Source organism: Gossypium hirsutum, chromosome D03 (assembly GCF_007990345.1).
Source record: "Gossypium hirsutum isolate 1008001.06 chromosome D03, Gossypium_hirsutum_v2.1, whole genome shotgun sequence".
NCBI lineage: Eukaryota > Viridiplantae > Streptophyta > Magnoliopsida > Malvales > Malvaceae > Gossypium > Gossypium hirsutum.
This window is the reverse complement of record NC_053439.1, coordinates 53,231,420-53,253,634: the sequence shown is the minus strand read 5'-3', so window position 1 is coordinate 53,253,634 and position 22,215 is coordinate 53,231,420. Positions and strand designations below refer to the sequence as shown.

General features: G+C 34.5%; 3 protein-coding genes and 1 long non-coding RNA gene across 4 annotated transcripts in view; 3 read left to right on the top strand and 1 right to left on the bottom strand.

Annotated features, from left to right (window-relative positions):
- LOC107932318 (disease resistance protein TAO1) overlaps window positions 1-4,266 on the top strand; it is a 46,572-nt gene extending 42,306 nt beyond the window's left edge. Inside the window, exon 7 of the mRNA XM_041089914.1 lies at window positions 3,436-4,266. Coding sequence (XP_040945848.1) covers window positions 3,436-4,199 — 764 coding nt within the window. The 3' untranslated portion in view covers window positions 4,200-4,266. The remainder of the gene's footprint in view (window positions 1-3,435) is intronic.
- Window positions 506-1,355, top strand: LOC107932316 (disease resistance protein RRS1B-like). The gene is made up of 2 exons (XM_041090571.1): window positions 506-841; window positions 949-1,355. Exons 1-2 carry the CDS (start codon window positions 746-748, stop codon window positions 1,303-1,305), a joined length of 453 nt encoding a protein of 150 aa, XP_040946505.1. The 5' UTR covers window positions 506-745; the 3' UTR covers window positions 1,306-1,355.
- A 2,507-nt stretch (window positions 4,267-6,773) lies between the features above and the next one.
- Window positions 6,774-7,912, top strand: LOC107932366 (uncharacterized). The gene is made up of 2 exons (XR_001693370.2): window positions 6,774-7,247; window positions 7,621-7,912. It is a non-coding gene; the product is annotated as an uncharacterized lncRNA (long non-coding RNA).
- Window positions 7,913-10,941: 3,029 nt separating this feature from the next.
- LOC107932315 (uncharacterized) lies at window positions 10,942-12,723 on the bottom strand. The gene is made up of 3 exons (XM_041090569.1): window positions 12,338-12,723; window positions 11,667-11,797; window positions 10,942-11,587 (listed from the first exon to the last, which is right to left on the bottom strand). The coding sequence occupies exons 1-3, from the start codon at window positions 12,555-12,557 to the stop codon at window positions 11,042-11,044; spliced, it is 897 nt and encodes a 298-aa protein (XP_040946503.1). The 5' UTR covers window positions 12,558-12,723; the 3' UTR covers window positions 10,942-11,041.
- Window positions 12,724-22,215: the final 9,492 nt, after the last annotated feature.

The window sequence follows — 22,215 nt, the reverse complement described above, 5'->3', positions numbered from 1 at the left end:
GCAACTTATTTCAAATATCCTTAAAGGAAAATCACATAAATTATACAATATAGATAATGGAATTAACAAGATCAAAGAAATTGTATGTTGTAGAAGAGTTCTTCTTGTTCTTGATGATGTTGATGAATTGGAAAAAATAAGAAAATTAATGGGAACTCAAATTCCTTTTCATCCGGGAAGTAAAATCATCATAACTAGTAGAAACCGATGCCTATTGAACGCACATTTTATAAGCCAAATGTTTGATTTGGAAGCATCAACTAGTACTTGTGGAGGCTTAAGGAAGCTATTTGAAGTAAAAGAATTAGCTTCAAGTGAACCGCTACAACTTTTTAATTGGTATGCTTTTGGTCATAACTCTGTGCCTGAAAGTTCAATGGCATATGCAAGAAGTTTAGTGAAACACTGTGGTGGACTTCCGTTAGCTCTTCAAGTTTTGGGCTCTTCATTATCTAGTAAAAGTGTGAGTTCTTGGAAAAGTGCATTGGAGAAATTGGAAGAAATCCCTGACAGCAAAATTCAAAAGATTCTAAGAATAAGTTATGATTCTTTGGGAGACGATCATGACAAAAATTTATTCCTTGACATAGTTTGTTTATTCATTGGGAAGGATAGATATTACACGACTACAATTCTAGATGGTTGTGATTTCTATACAACAATTGGAATTGAAAATCTAGTAGGCAGCTCTCTCTTAATCATTAATGAAAAAAACAAGCTAATGATGCACCAAATGATTTGAGATATGGGACGAGAAATTATTCGTCAAGAATCTTCTGATATTGTGAAACGAAGCAGATTGTGGCATAAGAACGCGTTTGATGTAATAAGAGAAAAAATTGTAAGAAACATCATTTTACTCAACTTTTTTCTTGTGTGCATGTAAACTACTTTGTTTTTTTATTATCAAATTTCTTTTTATTTTTTAAAAAAGTTTTTCTGATGCAGGGTTCCAGAACAGTTAAGTGCCTCACACTTGACCTAAAAGTATTGCTAGAAGACAAGGCTAAAAGGACAAATACAACTCTACATTTTCCAAAGCATTCCAAAAGTCAGTTTCTCATGTCAAATGATGTTGATATGGAAACTCAAGCATTTGCAAAGATGAAGAGACTTAAACTGCTTCAACTGGATTATGTGAGACTTAAAGGAGACTTCAAAGACTTTCCCAAAAGATTAAGATGGTTACGTTGGCATGGGTTTTGTATGCAATCTTTTCCGGTGGATTTTGATATCAATGAAATAGTTGTTCTCGACATGCGCAACAGTAAACTTAAACAAGTTTGGAAGGATACAGAGGTATGATATATACTAATATTCCTTCTTTTTGTGTGTGAGAAACAATGATATATAAATGAAGGGTTTTCCTTTTTTGCAGTGCCTCCCAAATTTAAAGATCCTTAATCTCAGCCATTCACATAGCCTTCTTAAAACCCCAAGCTTTTCAGGACTCCCTAGCCTTGAGAAGTTGATGCTCAAAGACTGCATAAATTTGGTGGAAGTTGATCAATCCATTGGTGAGCTAAAGATGCTTACTTTCTTGAACCTTAAAGATTGCACAAGTCTTAGGAAACTTCCAAGGACAATTGGTTCATTAATATCACTTGAAGAGCTTATCTTATCTGGTTGTTCAAGACTTGATGATGTTCCTAGGGAGTTGCATAATATGGAATCATTGAAGGTGCTTAATTTAGATGAAACTGCCATATATCAATCAAGATTGGGGTTGCAGTGGCTCTTACTGAAAAGAAGCAGAGGATTGGGTTTCTCTTGGGCATCTCTACCGGGCTCTTTGGTAAAGTTAAGCCTTGAAAGTTGCAAATTATCTAATGATGTCATGCCCAATGATCTTTGTAACTTGGCTTCCTTGAAATCCTTAAATTTAAGTAGAAATCCAATTCATTACCTACCCGAAAGCTTAAAAAACCTTACAAAACTTGATGAACTTCTATTGACTTCTTGCACTGAACTCCAAATGATTCCAAAGCTTCCGGTCTTGATCGATGTTTTTGAGTGCAACTTTATTTTTGGAGTCAATTCTGAACTTCTTCCATGCTTCTTGTCTTCCACACGATGTGTTAATATTTTTGGATGTGAAAAATTGACTGAGGTTGAAGATCTATTCAAGGTGGAACCAATTGAAAACTTTGAAGCAGAAGAGATTAGAAGATTATTCAACGTGGATTCCATTAACAGAAATCGACTGCAACTTTATAGCTGCCTAACAGACAGCATAATGCTAGCTACCCCACAGGTCCAATAGTTCTCCAACTTAAATTTTAAATCTAATTTTTCTCTTATACTACTTAATCATCTAACTTGTTCTTTTGGATCAGGTCTTGCAAGAATGTGGTATAACAAGCACATTTGTTGTAGGAAGTGAAGTTCCGATTGGGTTTAAGCATCGCACTAACGAGCATCGAATCTCTTTTTTTTTGCCAACACCATCTCATCCAGATGAAAAGATCCATCGGTTCAGCTTATGCATTGTTTTCTCTTTAGCCAGTGATCAAATGTTGGAGCTTCTACCAAGTGTCCACATTTTCAATGAGACCAAAAGGATCATGCAGAGATATCGCTCAAGTTTCATTGGAATTCCTCAGACTAACGATAACACAATGTTGTGGTTGATTCATTGGCCAGTAACGGACTGTCAGTTTGAAGGTGGTGACCTTGTGAGTTGCATGGTAGTGCCTATTCATCTCAGCATAAGAAAATTTGGCGTTACTTATGAATCAGAACACAACATTAGATATGAATATGGCCTTTCGCACTTTTCTAAAGGTATGAGTAGACTTCAAATAATTATATTTTAGTAAATACATCCTATTATATTTATTTTATTGTTTCATTTTATATGTGAATAATAAATGTTCAAGAAATGATGAATGTTTCTCTAAAAGACATTCTAATACAATAAAAATATTATCAAGAAATGTGACAATTTAATAGATTATGAGAGAAATTTAGCTTAATAATAAAATGATAATTATAAAGTTATGCTGCAATTGGGGTCTAATTAAAATAAGTTAATTGCTTGATAAATGATTAATCCAATAGTACTAATAGAAGTGGAAACTAAAATAATGGATAAAATTATAACAGTGGAGTTTTGATTAACATATTTAATAGTTTTAAAGTTTATATTTTATATAAAAATAAAAAATAAAAAATAAAGATATAATGTGTATAATTGATTATTTCTTACAAGTCTTATAATACATTTTAGTGATAATAACATTAATACTTTGATATCTTTTTTTCATACAATATTGAGTATAGGGGATGGGTCACGATTTGAATTCGTGTCAAATGAGTGTCTGATAAAAGTTTTAATTATCACTCCATTCAAGTCAATACTATTACTTTCTAATAAGCATATTATGTTGATGATCACTAAAATTGATAAATAACACATTATTGTACATATTTTAGGAGATGAAGTTTCCACAAGAAATATCAAGATGGACGTAACTAAATACTTGCTCAGTTTGGAATCTTATGGAAATGTTAAAGTGCAACTTTGCAGTTATATAGAAGAATCAAAAGTGGTTGCTTCCCCACAGGTTCCCTTTACAAGTTCCAAGTTTTTAAAATTATTTATATACTATATACTTTTTAATAACTCATTCTCTAATCCAATGCTACAGGTATTATATGATTACAGTATAATTACAATATTTGATTCATTGCCATTTGATCACAGTGGTCATTACTATGGTCATCAAGCTGGCAAGACTGAGGTTTCAATATCAGTGCCCCCAAACTCTAGTCGAAAGATAAGTTGTTTCTTAAATTCGATTATCATTTTTTCTGCCAAGAATGATAAAACATATGGATTTTTACCATGCCTTGAAATTGTGAACGAGACCAAAGGTACAAAGTGGACCTACTCAAAACATTTCATGGCAATTCCTGAAACTAAGAATACCTTATACTGGACGACTTGTTGGAACTTTAGGGGTGATGAATTAGAAGCTGGTGATCATATTACTCTTCGGGTTCTTTCAGATTTATCTGTGCTAGAATTTGGTATTGACCTTGTATATGATTATGAGCTAGACGACGACAACCCAAATATTTTCAGTCAGTTGCCATGGATGAGTAAATGTTTTAAGTATCTTCTCGGGATTTTTGTTTATATTTCGTCGAAATCCCAAAAAGACTTGTATAGGTTGCAAAGTTTAGACAAATGTTGATTATTGTATATGATTATCAATTGCATAGTCACTTTATATATTTAATAGACAAAAGTTTCTAGCTGTATCTTATCAGAGTTGTTGCTATATAATTAAAGATACTCAATTCATGTGAAGAAAAAAATTGAACACGGTTAGTATTGGAAAAACAGTGTTACAGATATTAAGAGAGAAATAATTATTTGTGAAAATCAATAAATGTGAATTTTAATTTCAAGAAATAAGTTTTCTAAACCTTTTATTAACAGCAGAAGATATTTGAGTTATTTCGAATGAACTCCTGATAAATGTGAATTAGGGAATCTCTGAAAAATAATATAGAAGTGTGTAGTTCTCTAAGATTTATTGTATACTACAGGTGATTTGTTCAGGCTTGTTGATGATAGCTCTACCATGAAGAAGTTGCTACAGAAAATGTTAGTTATGTGTGATTGACTAATGCTAACAGAGTTTCAAACAGTTGAAAGCTATGATAACAGAAGTTCCAAAATTGAATTTGGAATAGTATTGAAGAACATTGTTCTTGGTAATTCAATTAACTTGTGCTTTTAATCAGATGTCGTGGAGTTATTGTTAACTATTACTAGGCTAAATCCTTAGAGAAAATGGTGATTTCAGTTTATGTTTCTAATCTTCCTTCTTGTTTTCATTGGAGGGGACCATGGAAAATCTCTAAGTTCCATGGCAAAGTCTTGGACGCGTTTATTCCTAACAAAAGGCATCGAAAAGGTCTACGTTTTGGTTTAGTAAGATTTGCAAGCATTGTGAATGATAAGAGGGCAATTAGTAAACTTAATGGATACTGTATATATGGAAGTAAAGTAAATGTGAACTTAGCTCGCTTTAAGGGAAAAGTGGTGTACTGGAAGAAAGTTGAAAACGGTAAGCTAGGAGGTGATGATCGTGGAGATGAATTAGGAGGGGAAAACGAGAAAAAACATTCTTGGGGGAACACCAATGGGTGAAGAGATCAGATAGTCAACGAGGATTCTAGAGAAGCTAGGGATGTAACGTATCAATCAGAGGGAAACGAATCAATACAAATATAGTTATTTTTTAATAATTTTTGTCGAAACCATTTTTTGATAAAACAAAAATTTAGTTGTCGACTTTAAAAATAAAAATTGGAGTCGCCACCGATCCTTGATTAAGGTGTGATCAGCTCACCTTAAAAACGATTTTGGTCTACGAAATTTAAAAAAACAGGTTCAGGAGTCAGTTATGCACGAGGAAGGGTTAGCATCCTCGTAACGCCCAAAATCGGTACCAAATTGATTGTTTAATGTCTTGGTGTCGAAAATTTAAAAAAGATTTTAAAATAAAACTTTTTTAACTTGAATAAATTAAAATAATAAAACATTCTTATTTCAAAGAATCAAAACATCACACCCAGTGAGTTAGGGTATAACGTTTTTAATCTTCAAAATTAACTTTGTCTTTTGATTTTTAAAACTCATGCATTTAAACCTAAGAAGGATATTCGGTTATTTAGGTTAAATGAAGAAAATCGAAACCCAATAAGTTAGGGCACAATTTCTCAAAATTTTAAATATCGAATATTACCTTTATTTATTAGAAAGTTTTATTTCGAGATGACAAAACGTCACGTCCAATAAGTTAGGACCCAACATTCTTGGATTCCCGAGAACAAATTTTTATTTAAAATGTGATATTATTGCAAAACAAATACTTGGCTCGCTAAATTCATCGAAAGAATTTAAGCCTAGTAAGTTAGGACACAATCCTTCTCGAAAAATGTGAATGCCAAATATTTTAAAATTATAAGAAAACGATTCCAATATTTTAATGAAAATGCAATTTTTAAACGAACAAAATATGATGGGATAATAACGTACAATGGGAGGTGAGAATTCGTGCACTAAAATATGCGCTAATAATGACAAAGCATCGATAAATACGAGCAAACAATACAATACTCATAATAATAATCCCACATCATATATTGTGTGAATACTAAAACCAACACTCAAAAACTAATGAATTAAAATCAATTTTGAAAGAAAAGCTAAACAAATGATCATAAATCTAATATAACGAGCTTAAAAAACATTTCATGAGAGAGAGGAAATTTAAAATCATCAACATATTCACAATATAAAATATTTAGAACAAATGACAAGTAGGAAAATTTGAAATGAAGTAAAGATGGAGAAAATTAAGAATAAATGATAGAAAATAGTATATTATTTAAATAAATAGCATATATAAAATGGAGAATTTAATATTTATAATAGTATAATAATATATACATAGACTTGCAATGAATATAATGAAATAGAGTCTAAAATAAGATATGAAAAATTATTTAAATAGGTATAAAAAATAAATATTATACGGAAATGAGCTTAAAATAACTAATATAAATTGATTTAAAGTAAATAGTATAGAATGATTTTAAAATAATTATTATATAAAACAACTTGAAAGAAAACTATATACAAAGTAATTTATACATATATTTGAAAAATAAATGAAAATATAAATAAATATAATAATAATAATCTATAATACTAAAAATAACAGTAATATATAATACAATAACAATAATAACAGTAGCTTAATATTAAACTTAATTAGTAAAACAAATACGAACGATTAAATTATAATCAAAACATAATTGAAAATAAATAAATAAAACAAAGGGCGAATTTGCAAAATGCGTGTAACATGGAGAGCCAATTCGGAAATATTCCAAACCCTCCAAACGTAGCGCTCCGAGCATGGACAAAATTGAAATAAACGATGAAAAATGCAGCCGCATTTAAGAAGCATGAAAGAATCAATTAAGCATGTACAAAAGCAGAGTACCAATCGTGGAAATAAGCCATTGAACCTTGGGATAAAGTCCAAACGGTGCTGTTTCTTTCACGTTAAAACAAAACCAATGCTAACCCTAATATCAGTCACCATTCTAATTTCTCCAACAGACTAAACCTATGCCCACAACGCCACTCTCAACTCAGCCATTACCCACCCTATTTTGATTCGAAGCCGAAAGTATGGAGGTTCCGACAATGCAACATACGGGTAAGGTTTTGTAAAAATTTCTCTTCGTATTTGACTTAAATATACGGGAAATTATCAAAAGAAGAAGAAAAACTTTTCACCTTTAATAAACTCTAATTTTCTTCTTTCTTTCGTATTTTCCCCTTTTTCTCTTTACACCGCTTTTTGTTTTTTTACACTGATCTCCCCCCTTCTTTTTTGATTCGATCTGCAAAAAAAAAACCTACAGATTTGGAATCGGCCTTATATATAGCCGAATCGAAAAAACGGAAAAACAAATAAATAAAATAATATCTATTTTTTCTCTCTGCCCTTCATTATTCGATATCTTTGCCGTTATTCCATCGTGCCTCTAGTGTGCTTCTTTCTTGCTGTTTATGGTCCTATTTTGCAGGTAGAACCGTCGTACGGAAGAAGCCGTTCGTGGGGTGACATGGAAGGGGCTGGAGGCGCGCATGTGGGAGAGCAGCGGTTGAAGGTTCTAGGGTTTTTTGTTTTTTAGTTTTGGGCTGATTTGGTTATTGGGTATTGCATTGGGTCAGATTTGGGTTTGCTATTTGTTTTGTTTTTTTATTTATTTATGGACTTTTATTGTTTTTTATTTTCAGTTTTTGGTTTATTATTTCTGTATGTTGGCCCAGGCAATAATTGGGTATTACAATTTTATTATACAAATATTTAGAAAATAGAAATCATAGTCAAACTGAAATTAGAATTCCTTTTCCAACAAGGAAAAGGATTGAGTCACCACCGACTCTAATAATATTATATAAACCCAACAAATCTCTTCACTATGAATTCATATCATTAGTGATTTCAATTCATTTATTTGTTTGGATTACAAGAAATCATGTCATACTATCGAAGAAGATATCATAATCGCCCAGAAAGGTACTACAGTCTGAAATTTATTCGTCCCAAACTGAATGATAACGGTAATTCATGGGAACCATTACCTCCATGGGAGAAAAAATTCCGCATAAAAGTGGGTGCAATGTAATGGAAAAGATTTGTTGAATCAAAGAATAATTTGTTCAAAACAGATAAAGTATTCAACTGGGATGATTCAGCTGGTTTAAAAGCTTTCCAGGAAGCCAAACAAAGATTCTGGGAATATTATTATCGTTTTCCTTGCACAAATAGGTTACCAAGTAATGCAGTAGATAGGTATATCGATGATATTGATTGGAACTCCAAAATCGACCCAAAACTTTTTTTGGAAATAAAGATTATTTCCAATGATGAAGAGGAGGAAGAAGAAGAAGTTAAAAGGATTGATTCATTTTTGATTCCATTAGAGCAAATTAAAGCTACTGGATGGGAGTATGATGAGCCTACATCACGCTTACCTACCATAGTTGGATCATAGAACAAACAAATACAACGAAATTGTCTTAAACACACTCTTTTTTTCATTATTATGGTTTGAATAAGATTATGTATGGTAGTCATTTAATTCAATATATATTAATTTTTACAATGTTAAATTTCGACAGTCATGACTAATTATAATGTCTAATTCAATTAATATATATTGATTCTTAATATTGAATATCTAATCTAATATTTATTTGACACGTTTTAAATGACATTAAAATGCCGGTTTATTACCATTTTACCTATATTCATTATTAAAAATATAACAAAATTTAATATTTATTTAATCACGTCAAGCTTCATCATTATTCATATATGTGAATTGTGTTTCATATTTGATTGTTTTAAAATTTTAAAACCAAATATTTTTGTTTAATTATCATCAGAAAGTAAACATAAAGATAATAGTTTAAGATTTAAGTTTGCAAGTTAAAATGCGATTATTTTTTTAAATAATTAACAATAAGAAAACAACAACTTAAAAATCACAGTTAAAGTCAAAATAGAATTCCTTTTCCAACAAGGAAAAGGGAATTGAATTACCGCCTATATAATCTTATATAAACCCAAGTCCTTTAAAATCATGGTTCAATTTCAAGTCATTGAAAGTCTTTCTTGAATCAAAAGAAAGCATGTTGTATCATCAAAATAGATATTATGTTCATCAACAAAGTTATTACTTATCGAAATTTACTCATCTTAAACTAAAACATGACAGTAATTCATGGAGATAATTCCTTGCATGGTAAAAATAATTCTATAGGAAAGTGGGTGCAATGTCATGAATAATATTAGTTGATGCGAAGAATAATTTGTATAAAATTAATAAAGTATTTGAGTGAGATGATTTAGTTGATTTAAAAGATTTCCAGGATTTCAAGGAAAATTATTATGGTTTTCCTTGAAAGAACTAATTGCCAAGTACATTTTGAATAGATCAAGTAAGAATATTCCTTGTAAAACATTCTGCTTCTCGTGGTTCCACTATTAAGGGAGAAAAATCTATTACATTAAAAGAAAAGTACATAAAAACCCTTCATGAATGTTGAAAAATATTAAACAGCTCTTTGCTAGTTGCCTTTAGAATTAAATTTTTTACCAATTACTTATCTAATATTTTTACGGAAGACTTTTACTTACGAGCAAAACTCCTTGAAATGCCAGAGAATCGATTTCTATCATGACTATCAACTCACATCAGTTTGGATTTGACATAAATCTTCAAGAGGGTAGAGTGAGATAAGAATATATTCTCTTGAAAATTAAATATTTAAACCAGAACATCCAACTGATATTTGTTTGATATTCTAAGAGAACTCTTATGAACAAGCCATGTAATAAGAAGAATTAGTATTCCACTATAAAAGAGATATGATCCCTATTCGAATAATTACACTCAAGAGCGAGTAGTATCGGATTCTGGTGGAATTAAAGAGGTGGTTGAAATGTAACGTAAGAAATGTTTATAATATATTATGACTTTTCATAGTCTACTGCTCTTACTTGCTTTTTCACATCCCATATCAACCTTAGCCTTATCCCATCGTCTTCACTACTTTAAATGCCGTGAAATCGATTAACCCATGAATTTATTATGTTGAGTGAAACAGTTCGAGTGAAAATGAAAAATTTTTAATTTAATATTTTAAAAATTATAAAGATATAAACTAGTAAAATAGTGAAATTTTACTTTTATTGTTATAAAAATATATAACTTTATTACGGCCTCCCTTCAAAAAATTTTCTAGCTCCACCCTATTAAACTGTTACAGAATTAATTTCCATCATGGCTACCAACTCACAACAGTTTGAATTTAACATAAATCTTCAAAAGGGTAGAATGAAGTAAGAATATATTCTCCCAAGAATGCTTTTTCTCGTTTTCTACTCCTAATTCATCTCTACGATCATCACCTCCTAGCTTACCATTTTCAACTTTCTTTTAGTACACCACTCTTTCCTGAAAGCGAGCTAAGTTCACATTCACTTTACTTCCGTATATACAAAATCAATTAAGTCTACTAATCGCCCTCTTAGCGTCCATAATTCTTGCAAATCTTACAAAACCAAAAGATAGACCTTTTCAATTCCTATTGTTAGGAATAAACACGTCCAACATTTTGCCATGGTACTTAGAGATTTCCAGAGTCCCTTCCAATGAAAACAAGCGTGAATATTAGAAACATAAATAGAAATCACCATTTTCTCTAAAGATTTAGCCTAATAATAGTTAAAAATAACTCCACGACATCTGGTTAAAAGCACAAGTTAATTGAATTACCAAGAACAAGGTGCTTCATTGAAGAACTTGAACAAAAATCAATATCGATAGCATACATAAAAGAATTAGAGATTAAATATAAGATGAAATCAGCCAAGCCAAGGCGGCAATGACTAAACCAAAATATTCATTTGCTCCATTTCAATTCCTACAATAATCAGCATTTGACTAAACTTTGCAACCTATACAAGTTTTTTTGGGATTGTGACGACAGAAAAACAAAAATCCCGAAAAGATACGTAAAACATTTACTCATCCATGGCAACTGACAGAAAAAATTTGGGTTGCCATCTAGCTCATAATCATATACAAGGTCAATCCCTAATTCTAGTACAGATAAATTTGAAAGAACCCGCAGACTAATACGATCACCAGCTTCTAGTTCATCACCCCTAAAGTTCCAACAAGTCGTCCAGTATAAGGTATTCTTGGTTTCAGGAATTCCCATGAAATGTTTGGAGTAGGTCCACTTTATACCTTTGGTCTCGTTCACAATTTCAAGGCATGGTAAAAATCCATATGTTTTATCATTCTTGGCAGAAAAAATGATAATCGAATTTAAGAAGCAACTTATCTTTGGACTAGAGTTTGGGGGCACTGATATTGAAACCTTAGTCTTGCCAACTTGATGGCCAAAATAGTGGCCATTGTAATCAAATGGCAATGGATCAAATGTTGTAATTATGCCGTAATCGTATAATACCTGTAGCATTGGGTTATAGAATAAGATTTAAAAAATAGTATATAAATATTTTTTAAAAGTTGAAACTTGTAAAGGGAACCTGTGGGGAAGCAACCACTTTTGATTCTTCTATATAACTGCAAAGTTGCACTTTAACATTTCCATAAGATCCCAAACTGGGTAAGTCTTTAGTTAGGTCCATCATCATATTTCTTGTGGCAACTTCATCTCCTAAAATATGTACAATAATGTGTTATTTATCAATTCTAGTGATCATTAACATGATATGCCTATTAGAATATTAAAATAGTAGTTTTGACTTGAATAGGTTGCTGGTTCAAGCTTTTGTCCAATACCTATTTGATACAAATTTAAACCGTGTGACCCCATCCCTTTCTCTTAATATTATATGAAAAAAATCAAAATACTAATATTACATCACTAAAATGTATTATAAAACTTGTAAACAAATAATAGGATTAATCATTTATCAAACAATTAAATTATTTTAATTAAATCCCAATTGCAACATTTATCATTTCTTAATCATTTGTTATTGACATCTAAAAGGAAACATTAAAAAAATAATAGGATGTATTCACTAATATATAGTCTTGTAATTGAAAACAAATTAAATATTCATATAATTTATTGTTTTCTTTGTCAAAAAAATTTATTATTTCAATAAGGATATATCTTTAGTTTAGATAAGTGTTAATAGTGCATGGGGTAATATTCCATAAACATAATCACTTGAAGTCATAGTCATACCTGTAGATAAGTGTGAAAAGCCATATTTATTTCTAACGTTGTGTTGTGATTCATAAGTAACGCCAAATTTTCTTATGCTGAGATGAATAGGCACTACCATGCAACTCACAAGGTCACCACCTTCAAACTCACAATCCGTTACTGGCCAATGGATCGACCACAACATTGTGTTATCGTTAGTCTCAGGAATTCCGATGAAACTTGAGCGATATCTCTGCATGATCCTTTTGGACTCATTGAAAATGTGGACACTTGGTAGAAACTCCAATATTTGATCACGAGCGAAAGAGAAAACAATGCATAAGCTGAACCGATGGATCTTTTCATCTGGATGAGATGGTGTTGGCAAAGAAAAAGAGATTCGGTGCTCGTTAGTGCAATGCTTAAACACAATCGGAACTTCACTTCCTATAACAAATGTGCTTGTTATACCACATTCCTGCAAGACCTGATCCAAAAAAAAACATGTTAGATGATTAAAAATGTGTTCATTAAGTAATATAAGAGAAAAAAAATAAAAATAAAACCAAGGAGGAGTGATGAAGTTGGTTCAGCATGCAGCAAACTCAACAGCATGCAGGCCATGAAGACCAAGTCGTGCAGGAGCTGCTAGAACAAGCTGAACTATTCCTATTTTGTTCATCTAGTAATCTTAAGTTAATGTAATGTACTTTAGTTCATTTAGAACTATGTTAGGTTTATGATTGATGTAATTTTGATGACAATTGAACTGTTAAGTCAGCTTTGTTTAAGTGTGTAAGCTTAGTTTTTCAAGTTTCAATGTATTAGTGGTAGTAGGTGATGATTAGGTATCATTATGCAGATTTTGACAAGCAAATTGCTTGGTTTTTGTATTGGCATTATGCCATTGTTCAACATATGAATGAAATCAACTTTGTTCATCAATATTCTCAAAAATTTCCTCAGCTTATTTTCTTCTTTCTTCAACTCGAAATTGTTTGTTTGCTCAGCAAGATTCGAGGCTTGCTCGACAAGATACTTGCTGAGTCTATTTGATTCTGCTGTTGCACCAACATTTGGTATCTAGAGCTTATTTCTTAAGGGACCTGTTATACAAATCTATGGCTTCATCAAGCTTTTCACCAGCTGCACCTCAAGTCTTCAATGGAGAAGGCTATCACATATGGGTGGTCAAAATGAAGACCTACCTGCAGGCTTTCGATCTGTGGGAGGTGGTCAACTCTGATGTTGAACCAGAGCCACTTAGAGCTAATCCAACAGTGGCTCAGATCAGGCAGCATGCTGATGAAAGGACCAAGAGGCACAAGGCTATGTCTTGCATCCAAAACTCAGTGTCTGATGTGATTTTCACAAGGATTATGGCCTGTGAATCACCAAAACAGGCCTGGGACAAGTTGCAGGAAGAGTTTCAAGGGACTGAGAGGACAAGGCAACAACAGTTGTTAAACTTGAGGAGAGATTTCGAGAATTTAAAGATGAAGGAAGAAGAAACTGTCAAGCTATATTCTGACAGGATTATGGCTGTGGTTAACAGCATCAGGCTCCTTGGAGAGCAGTTCAATGAAGCTAGGATAGTGGAAAAGGTTATAGCAACTCTGCCTGAGAGGTATGAGGCAAAAATCTCATCCCTCGAGGACTCAAGGGACCTGTCCACCATCTCCCTGATAGAGTTGATCAATGCTCTATATGCTCAAGAGCAGAGGAGAGCAAGCAGACTGGAGGAGCACCAAGAAGGTGCCTTTCAGGCAAGAACAAATACTGCCTACAAAGGCAAGAAAGCCTGGAGAGACAAGCCAAAGGATGATGCTGCAAGGAGAGAAGGTCAGACTTGCAAGCACTGCAGAAAGGCTGGTCATTCAGAAGAAAAATGCTGGTTTAATCCAGATGCTGTGTGTCAGCATTGTAAGAAAAAGGGTCATGTTGAGAGAGTCTGTAAGAGCAAGGCCAAATCAAGGCGCAATCAGTCTCAACAGATGAAAGCTGAGGCTCGAGTAGCTAAGGAGGACAGTGACCAAGAGGAGCAAGTCTTTACTGTGTCATGCTCAGCTGCTCAGGAAAGGTCCTCATCTGGTTGGCTCCTAGACAGTGGATGCACCAACCACATGACACCTGATGCTGCAATCTTCAAGTCTTTAGACAGAAGCTGCAGAACTAAAGTCAAGATAGGAAATGGTCATTTTATTCAAGCTGAAGGCAAGGGTGATGTTCTGATATGCACCCTTACAGGTACCAAAGTGATTTCGAATGTGCTGTTGGTGCCTGAAATTGACAGAAACCTGCTCAGCATAGCTCAGTTGCTGGAAAAAGGTTACTCAGTTGTGTTTAAAGACCACCAATGCCAAATCAGTGATCCAAGTGGATCCAAACTGATGGTAGTCCCTATGGCTGATAAGAGCTTTGTGGTTGACTGGACAAAAAGTCAGACATTGCCTACACAGCCACTTCAGATGAATCCAAGCTGTGGCATCAAAGACTGGGACATGCTAACTTCAGATCGATGGCCCGAATGATCAGAGAAGACCTGGCTGAAAACTTCATCAACTCAGTAGACCATGATGATGTATGTGAAGTATGTCAGCTAGGAAAGCAGGCCAGACTCCCATTTCCCTCGAATCAAGCCTGGAGAGCCTCTGAAAAACTCCAACTGGTGCATACTGATGTGTGTGGACCTATGAAGTCTGAGTCATTGAGTGGAAACAGGTATTTCATACTGTTCATTGATGATTTCTCGAGATATTGCTGGATTTACTTCTTAAAACAGAAATCAGAGGTGGCCACTGTGTTTTGGAAGTTCAAAACTGCTGTTGAGACTGAAACAGGCTGCAAGGTGAAGACCATAAGGTCTGATAATGGGACTGAGTACACCTCAGCTCAGTTCCAAGCCTTCTGTGATAAGGCAGGCATCAAACATCAACTTACCAACACATATACACCTCAGCAGAATGGGGTAAGTGAAAGGAAGAATAGGAGTTTAATGGATATGGCCAGGTGCTTGATGATTCAGAAGAATCTACCTAAAGCACTATGGGCAGAAGCAGTTAACACTGCAACATACATTCAAAATAGACTTCCAACTAAGGCTTTGGATCAAAAGACCCCATTCGAGGCCTGGTTTAGCTTCAAGCCATCACTGGCTCATCTGAAGGTCTTTGGATGCATCTGTTATGCACATGTACCTGCTGTTAAAAGGGACAAATTGTCTGAAATGGCTCGACCTGGTGTTTTGGTGGACTATAGCACTGTTAAGAAGGGCTATAGGATTTTAGATCCTTCAACAAACAAAGTGTCAGTAAGCAGGGATGTGGTATTTGATGAGAGGTCATGTTGGAACTGGGAAAGACATGAACCTAAAGAAGTTTTGAAGAACTTGCAGCAGACCAAGCTGAGCCAAACCAAGATGTCCCTGAAATGGATATTGATGATGAACCAGTCAGAGGAACAAGGCCATTGGCTGAAATTTATGAAAGGGCTCATGTAGCCATAGCTGAACCAAGCAACTTTGAAGAGGCTGAGGCTCAGCAAGGGTGGAAGCAGGCAATGGCTGAGGAGATCAGCATGATTGAGAAGAACCAGACCTGGAAATTGGTTGAAAGGCCAGTCAAAAGGAAAGTGATTGGGGTGAAATGGGTGTACAAAGCCAAGCAGAATGCTGATGGTACCTTGAACAAGCTGAAAGCAAGGCTAGTTGTCAAGGGGTTCAGTCAGAGGTATGGCTTGGACTACCTGGAGACCTTTGCACCAGTGGCCAGGCTCGACACCATCAGACTGCTGATTGCCTTAGCAGCACAGCTTGAATGGAAGATCCATCAACTTGATGTGAAATCAGCTTTTCTGAATGGTTTCTTAGATGAAGACATCTATGTTGAACAACCACAAGGGTTTGAAATAGCTGGCAGAGAGCATATGGTCTACAAACTGAAGAAGGCCCTATATGGATTAAAGCAGGCTCCAAGGGCCTGGTATAGCAGAATTGATGGCTACTTGACTGATCTAGGATTCGATCGAAGTAAGAGTGAGCCAACACTGTATGTCAAGAAACAAGGGACACAAATACAACTCATTGTGTCCCTGTATGTTGATGATCTTCTGGTGACAGGAGGAGATCGAGTAGTGCTGGCTGATTTTAAGACCAAGATGCAGGAAGTGTTTGAAATGTCTGATCTTGGGGAGATGTCATACTTTCTTGGAATAGAGGTGTCTCAAGTACAGAATGAGATATTTCTAAGCCAGAGAAGCTTTGCCACAAAGATTCTGACCAAGTTCTCCATGCAAAACAGCAAGGCAACTAAAACACCTGTTGCTGTTGGAGAAAAACTATCGAGCCAAGGTGATTTTAAGAAAGTTTGTGAAACAACCTACAGGAGTCTAGTTGGTTGTTTGCTATACTTGACTGCCACTAGACCAGACATTATGTATGCTGTAGGATTGCTCTCAAGATTCTTGCATTGCTGCAATGAGAAACATTTCCAAGCTGCAAAGAGAGTGCTGAGATATGTCAAAGGCACTTTAAACTATGGTTTGAAGTACAACAAAGAAGGAAATCTGAAGCTGGTTGGCTACACTGATAGTGACTGGGCTGGCTCGATAGATGACATGAAAAGCACCTCAGGGTATGCTTTTAACCTTGGTTCAGCCATGTTTTGTTGGAGCTCAAAGAAGCAAAGTCTAGTAGCTCAATCTACTGCTGAAGCAGAGTATGTGGCAACAGCAAGTGCTGTCAACCAAGCCATATTGCTAAGAAAAATATTGGCTGACTTGAATGTGCATCAAGAGGAAGCTACTGAGATCTTCTGTGACAACCAATCTGCAGTAGCAATTGCTAAAAATCCAGTGTTCCATGGAAGAACAAAACATTTCAGCATCAAGTTGCATGTTGTTCGAGAAATGGAGCAAGCTAAGGAAGTAAAGCTGATCCACTGTAATTCAGAAGATCAACTTGCTGACATTTTAACCAAAGCTCTTAGTGTCATAAGGTTTGAATATCTAAGAAAGAAGCTAGGTGTTTGCTCCATGCAAACCAAGGAGGAGTGATGAAGTTGGTTCAGCATGCAGCAAACTCAACAGCATGCAGGCCATGAAGACCAAGTCGTGCAGGACCTGCTAGAACGAGCTGAACTATTCCTATTTTGTTCATCTAGTAATCTTAAGTTAATGTAATGTACTTTAGTTCATTTAGAACTATGTTAGGTTTATGATTGATGTAATTTTGATGACAATTGAGCTGTTAAGTCAGCTTTGTTTAAGTGTGTAAGCTTAGTTTTTCAAGTTTCAATGTATTAGTGGTAGTAGGTGATGATTAGGTATCATTATGCAAATTTTGACAAGCAAATTGCTTGGTTTTTGTATTGGCATTATGCCATTGTTCAACATATGAATGAAATCAACTTTGTTCATCAATATTCTCACAAATTTCCTCAGCTTATTTTCTTCTTTCTTCAACTCGAAATTGTTTGTTTGCTCAGCAAGATTCGAGGCTTGCTCGACAAGATCTTGCTGAGTCTGTTTGATTCTGCTGTTGCACCAACATAAATCATCTAACTTTTTTTTTGGATCAGGTCTTGCAAGAACGTGGTATAACAAGCACATTTGTTGTAGGAAGTGAAATTCCGATTGGGTTTAAGCATGGCGCTAACGAGCATCGAGTCTCTTTTTTTTTGCCAACACCAGCTCATCCAGATGAAAAGATCCATCGGTTCAGCTTATGCATTGTTTTCTCTTTAGCTAGTGATCAAATGTCGGAGTTTCTACCATGTGTCCACATTTTCAATGAGACCAAAACGATCATGCTGAGATATCGCTCAAGTTTCATTGGAATTCCTCAGACTAACGATAACACAATGTTGTGGTTGATTCATTGGCCAGTAACGGACTGTCAGTTTGAAGGTGGTGACCTTGTGAGTTGTATGGTAGTGCCTATTCATCTCAGCATAAGAAAATTTGGCGTTATTTATGAATCAAAACACAACATTAAATATGAATATGGCTTTTCGCACTTATCTACAGGTATGAGTAGACTTCAAATAATTATATTTTAGTAAATACATCCAATTATATTTATTTTATTGTTTCATTTTATATGTGAATAACAAATGTTCAAGAAATGATGAATGTTTCTCTAAAAGACATTCTAATACAATAAAAATATTATCAAGAAATGTGACAATTTAATAGATTATGAGAGAAATTTAGCTTAATAATAAAATGATAATTACAAAGTTATGCTGCAATTGGGGTCTAATGAAAATAAGTTAATTGTTTGATAAATGATTAATCCAATAGTACTAATAGAAGTGGAAACTAAAATAATGGATAAAATTATAAAAGTGGTGTTTTGATTAACATATTTAATAGTTTTAAAGTTTATATTTTATATAAAAATGAAAAATAAAGATATAATTGATTATTTCTTACAAGTCTTATAATACATTTTAGTGATAATAACATTATTAGTTTGATATCTTTTTTTCATACAATATTGAGTATGGGAGATGGGTCACGATTTGAATTCGTGTCAAATGAGTGTCTGATAAAAGCTTTAATTATCACTCCATTCAAGTCAATATTATTACTTTCTAATAAGCATATTATGTTGATGATCACTAAAATTGATAAATAACACATTATTGTACATATTTTAGGAGATGAAGTTTCTACAAGAAATATCAAGATGGACCTAACTAAACACTTATCCAGTTTGGAATCTTATGGAAATGCTAAAGTGCAACTTTGCAGTTATATAGAAGAATCAAAAGTGGTTGCTTCCCCACTGGTTCCTTTACAAGTTCCAAGTTTTTAAAATTATTTATATACTATATACTTTTTAATAACTCATTCTCTGTTGAGAAGTTAATGTAGTTAGTAGTTAGCAAAATTAGGCAGTTACAAGATTAGTTAGTTAGTTAAACAAATAGTCTATAAATGTAAACATACTTTGTGTATTAAACAAGTAAGTGAGAATTTTTTTCAACATGGTATCAGATGCTATGGTAGTCGTTTTTTCTGATAATTCTTTGCTGTTTTTTTCTTAAGCTAGTTATTGGGCTGGTATCTGTTTTTAGATTGCTGGTTATCTTTGTTTTCTTTTTGGGTTCTTTCAGTAACAAAGAAGATGAGTCTCTCTGATTCTGTTCTTGATTTCAACCACCCGTGTTATCTTCATCCATTAGATGCTCCGGGTACATTGCTCGTCGCTCATCAGTTGACAGGTGTTGAGAATTACACTGTTTGGAGTCGGACGATGAGAATTGCGTTATTGGCAAAAAAACAAGTTGGGATTTGTGGATGGCACCTGTTCTAAAACCATGGTACAGGAGGATATGGGTCATTAGTGGGAGCGCTGCAATGCGATTGTCCTTTCTTGGATTCTAAATACTGTTAGTAAAGAACTCTCGGCGGGGATTGTTTTTGCGTCCAGTGCGGCAGCAGTTTGGAACGATCTTAGTGAACGATTTCACAAAATTGACGGTTCAAGAATTTATTTCTTGCATCGTGAAATTACTACCTATTCTCAAGGTACGGTCTCAATCTCTGCCTATTTTACCAGATTGAAGTTACTTTGGGACGAATATGATGCCCTTGTACCACCGGTTTCTTGTGATTGTGGTCAGTCTCGACAGAATGATGTTCATGTTGGACAGCAGCGTTTATTCCAGTTTCTTATGGGATTGAATGAGTCATATAGTGCTGTGCGTAGTCAGATTTTATTGATGAGTCCTTTACCGTCTGTTAATCATGCGTACTCGATGATTATGCAAGAAGAGTCGCAGAGAAAGCATAGTTCTAGTAATGTTGGGGATGACTTGGTTCCTTTTTCTTCAGTTCAGATGGTACAGAAAAAACGATTTAATGGTATTTGTGACCACTGCAAAGTTAAGGGACATAAAAGAGAGACTTGTTATAAACTCATCGGTTATCCTGCAGATTTTAAGTTTACAAAGAGGAAAATGAATGTTTCTTCTTCTTCGGCAGTGAATAATGTTTCTACCCCTGACTCTGCTTGTAGTAGTGAAGTACTGGACTCTAGTGGGTCATGTCCGACAGCACCTATGTTTACACAAGATCAATATAACCAGATCATGCGTTTGTTGAATAAAGACCCTGTTGTCGTTGAAGCTGCTACCAGTATAGCAGGTATGGTGGATCTTGGTAACAAATGGATCATTGACACTGGGGCCACTGACCATATACTGTCGGATCTTCATTTCTTGGAATCTCCTGTTGCATGTCCATTAGGGTCACCAAGTGTTAGGCTTCCAAATGGGTCTTCAGTCACCGTTACTCATACTGGCACTTGCACAATTTTACCTAACCTTTCATTGACAAAAGTTCTTTATGTTCCGAATTTTCGTTACAATTTACTTTCTGTTTCCAAACTTACCACCGATCTTCATTGTATGGTTTCTTTTTATCCTCATTTTTGCCTTATACAGGATCTCTCCAGTGGAAGGATGAGGGGGATTGGTAAAGCACGATGTAGTCTTTATATCCTGGATCCGTCTCAACAGACTATGGTTTTACCTCCTTCTTTTGTTACAATGGCTTCTACAGATTCATCCATGGCTTCTACAGATTCATCCATTCTTTGGCACCATAGACTTGGTCATGCGTCGGTTTCGAGACTGAACAAGGTTCCTATTTTTTCTTGTACAAAATCTGCTGTTGACAGTATTCATAAGTGTCCTGTTTGTCCACTAGCTAAACAAACCAGACTTCCATTTCCTATTCATACGTCTCGTGCTAATACTGTTTTTTCTCTTGTGCACATTGATTTGTGGGGACCTTATCGAGTTTCTACTCATAGTGGTCATAGGTTTTTTTAACGATTGTTGATGATTACACACGAATGACTTGGGTTTATTTGTTGCGCTCTAAGAGTGATGCTCTTATATGTCTCAAACAATTTTTTGTGTTGGTTAAAAATCAATTTTCTACTGTAATCAAAACTGTTCGTAGTGATAATGGGTATGAATTCTTTAAAAATGAATGTACTGAATTTTTTAATATGTCTGGAATTGTTCATCAAAGTTCATGTGTTTATACTCCTCAACAAAATGGAGTTGCTGAATGAAAGCACAGACATTTAATAGAAGTCGCCCGATCCTTAAAATTTCAGTCTCACGTGCCTAGCAAATTTTGGGGTGAGTGCGTTTTAACTGCCTGTTTTTTGATTAATCGTCTTCCTACGCCTATTTTAAGCTGGAAATGTCCTTTTGAGCTATTGTATCTAAGTCACCTGATTTTTCTCGATTAAAGGTCTTTGGTTGTCTAGCTTATGCTACTAATCCTAGCTACCATGATAAATTTTCTCATAAGGCTATTCCATCTGTATTCATGGGTTACTCTCTTGTACAAAAAGGATACTTGCTGTTTAGTCTTGAAACCAAAACCTTTTTTGTTAACCGAGATGTTGTTTTTCATGAAATCATATTTCCTTTTAAGATTCCCACCAAACCGGTTTTGCCTTTTCCTGATGTTGATCCTTCTATTTTTCTACAACTTGAACCTTCCTCTTCCTTGTTCATTCCATCTTCTTCATCCTCTTCATCTTGTGTACCCGAGCCATCTTTTAACCCTTCTATGCCTACTGCTGTTCCTTTACGACGTACTACGAGGTCTGTTAAGCAGCCTCCTTGGATGAAGGACTACGTCTGCTCTAACCAATCGTCCACTTCTTGTACCACAAGTTTGTTTCCTATAGTTGTTGTTTATTCTTCTTCTCATTTGCCTATTCATACTCAATTGTTTGCTGCTCATGTTTCTTCTTTACTTGAACCCCGTACTTATGATGAGGCCCTTTTGGATCCTCGGTGGGTTGATGCCATGCAAAAAGAGATTCAAGCTTTGGAGGCTAATGGTACATGGGAGATTGTTCCTTTACCGCCTGGCATTGTTCCCAT

Excerpts from the sequence above, each read along its gene's own strand:
- LOC107932316 (XM_041090571.1), top strand. The coding sequence starts at position 746 with ATGGGACGAGAAATTATTCGTCAAGAATCTTCTGATATTGTGAAACGA. Across the intron at positions 842-948 it reads ATGTAATAAGAGAAAAAATT|GGTTCCAGAACAGTTAAGTG; the intron begins GTAAGAAACATC and ends TTTCTGATGCAG.
- LOC107932315 (XM_041090569.1), bottom strand. The coding sequence starts at position 12,557 with ATGCAGAGATATCGCTCAAGTTTCATCGGAATTCCTGAGACTAACGAT. Across the intron at positions 11,798-12,337 it reads CTTTTCACACTTATCTACAG|GAGATGAAGTTGCCACAAGA; the intron begins GTATGACTATGA and ends TACATATTTTAG. Across the intron at positions 11,588-11,666 it reads AAGTGGTTGCTTCCCCACAG|GTATTATACGATTACGGCAT; the intron begins GTTCCCTTTACA and ends CCAATGCTACAG.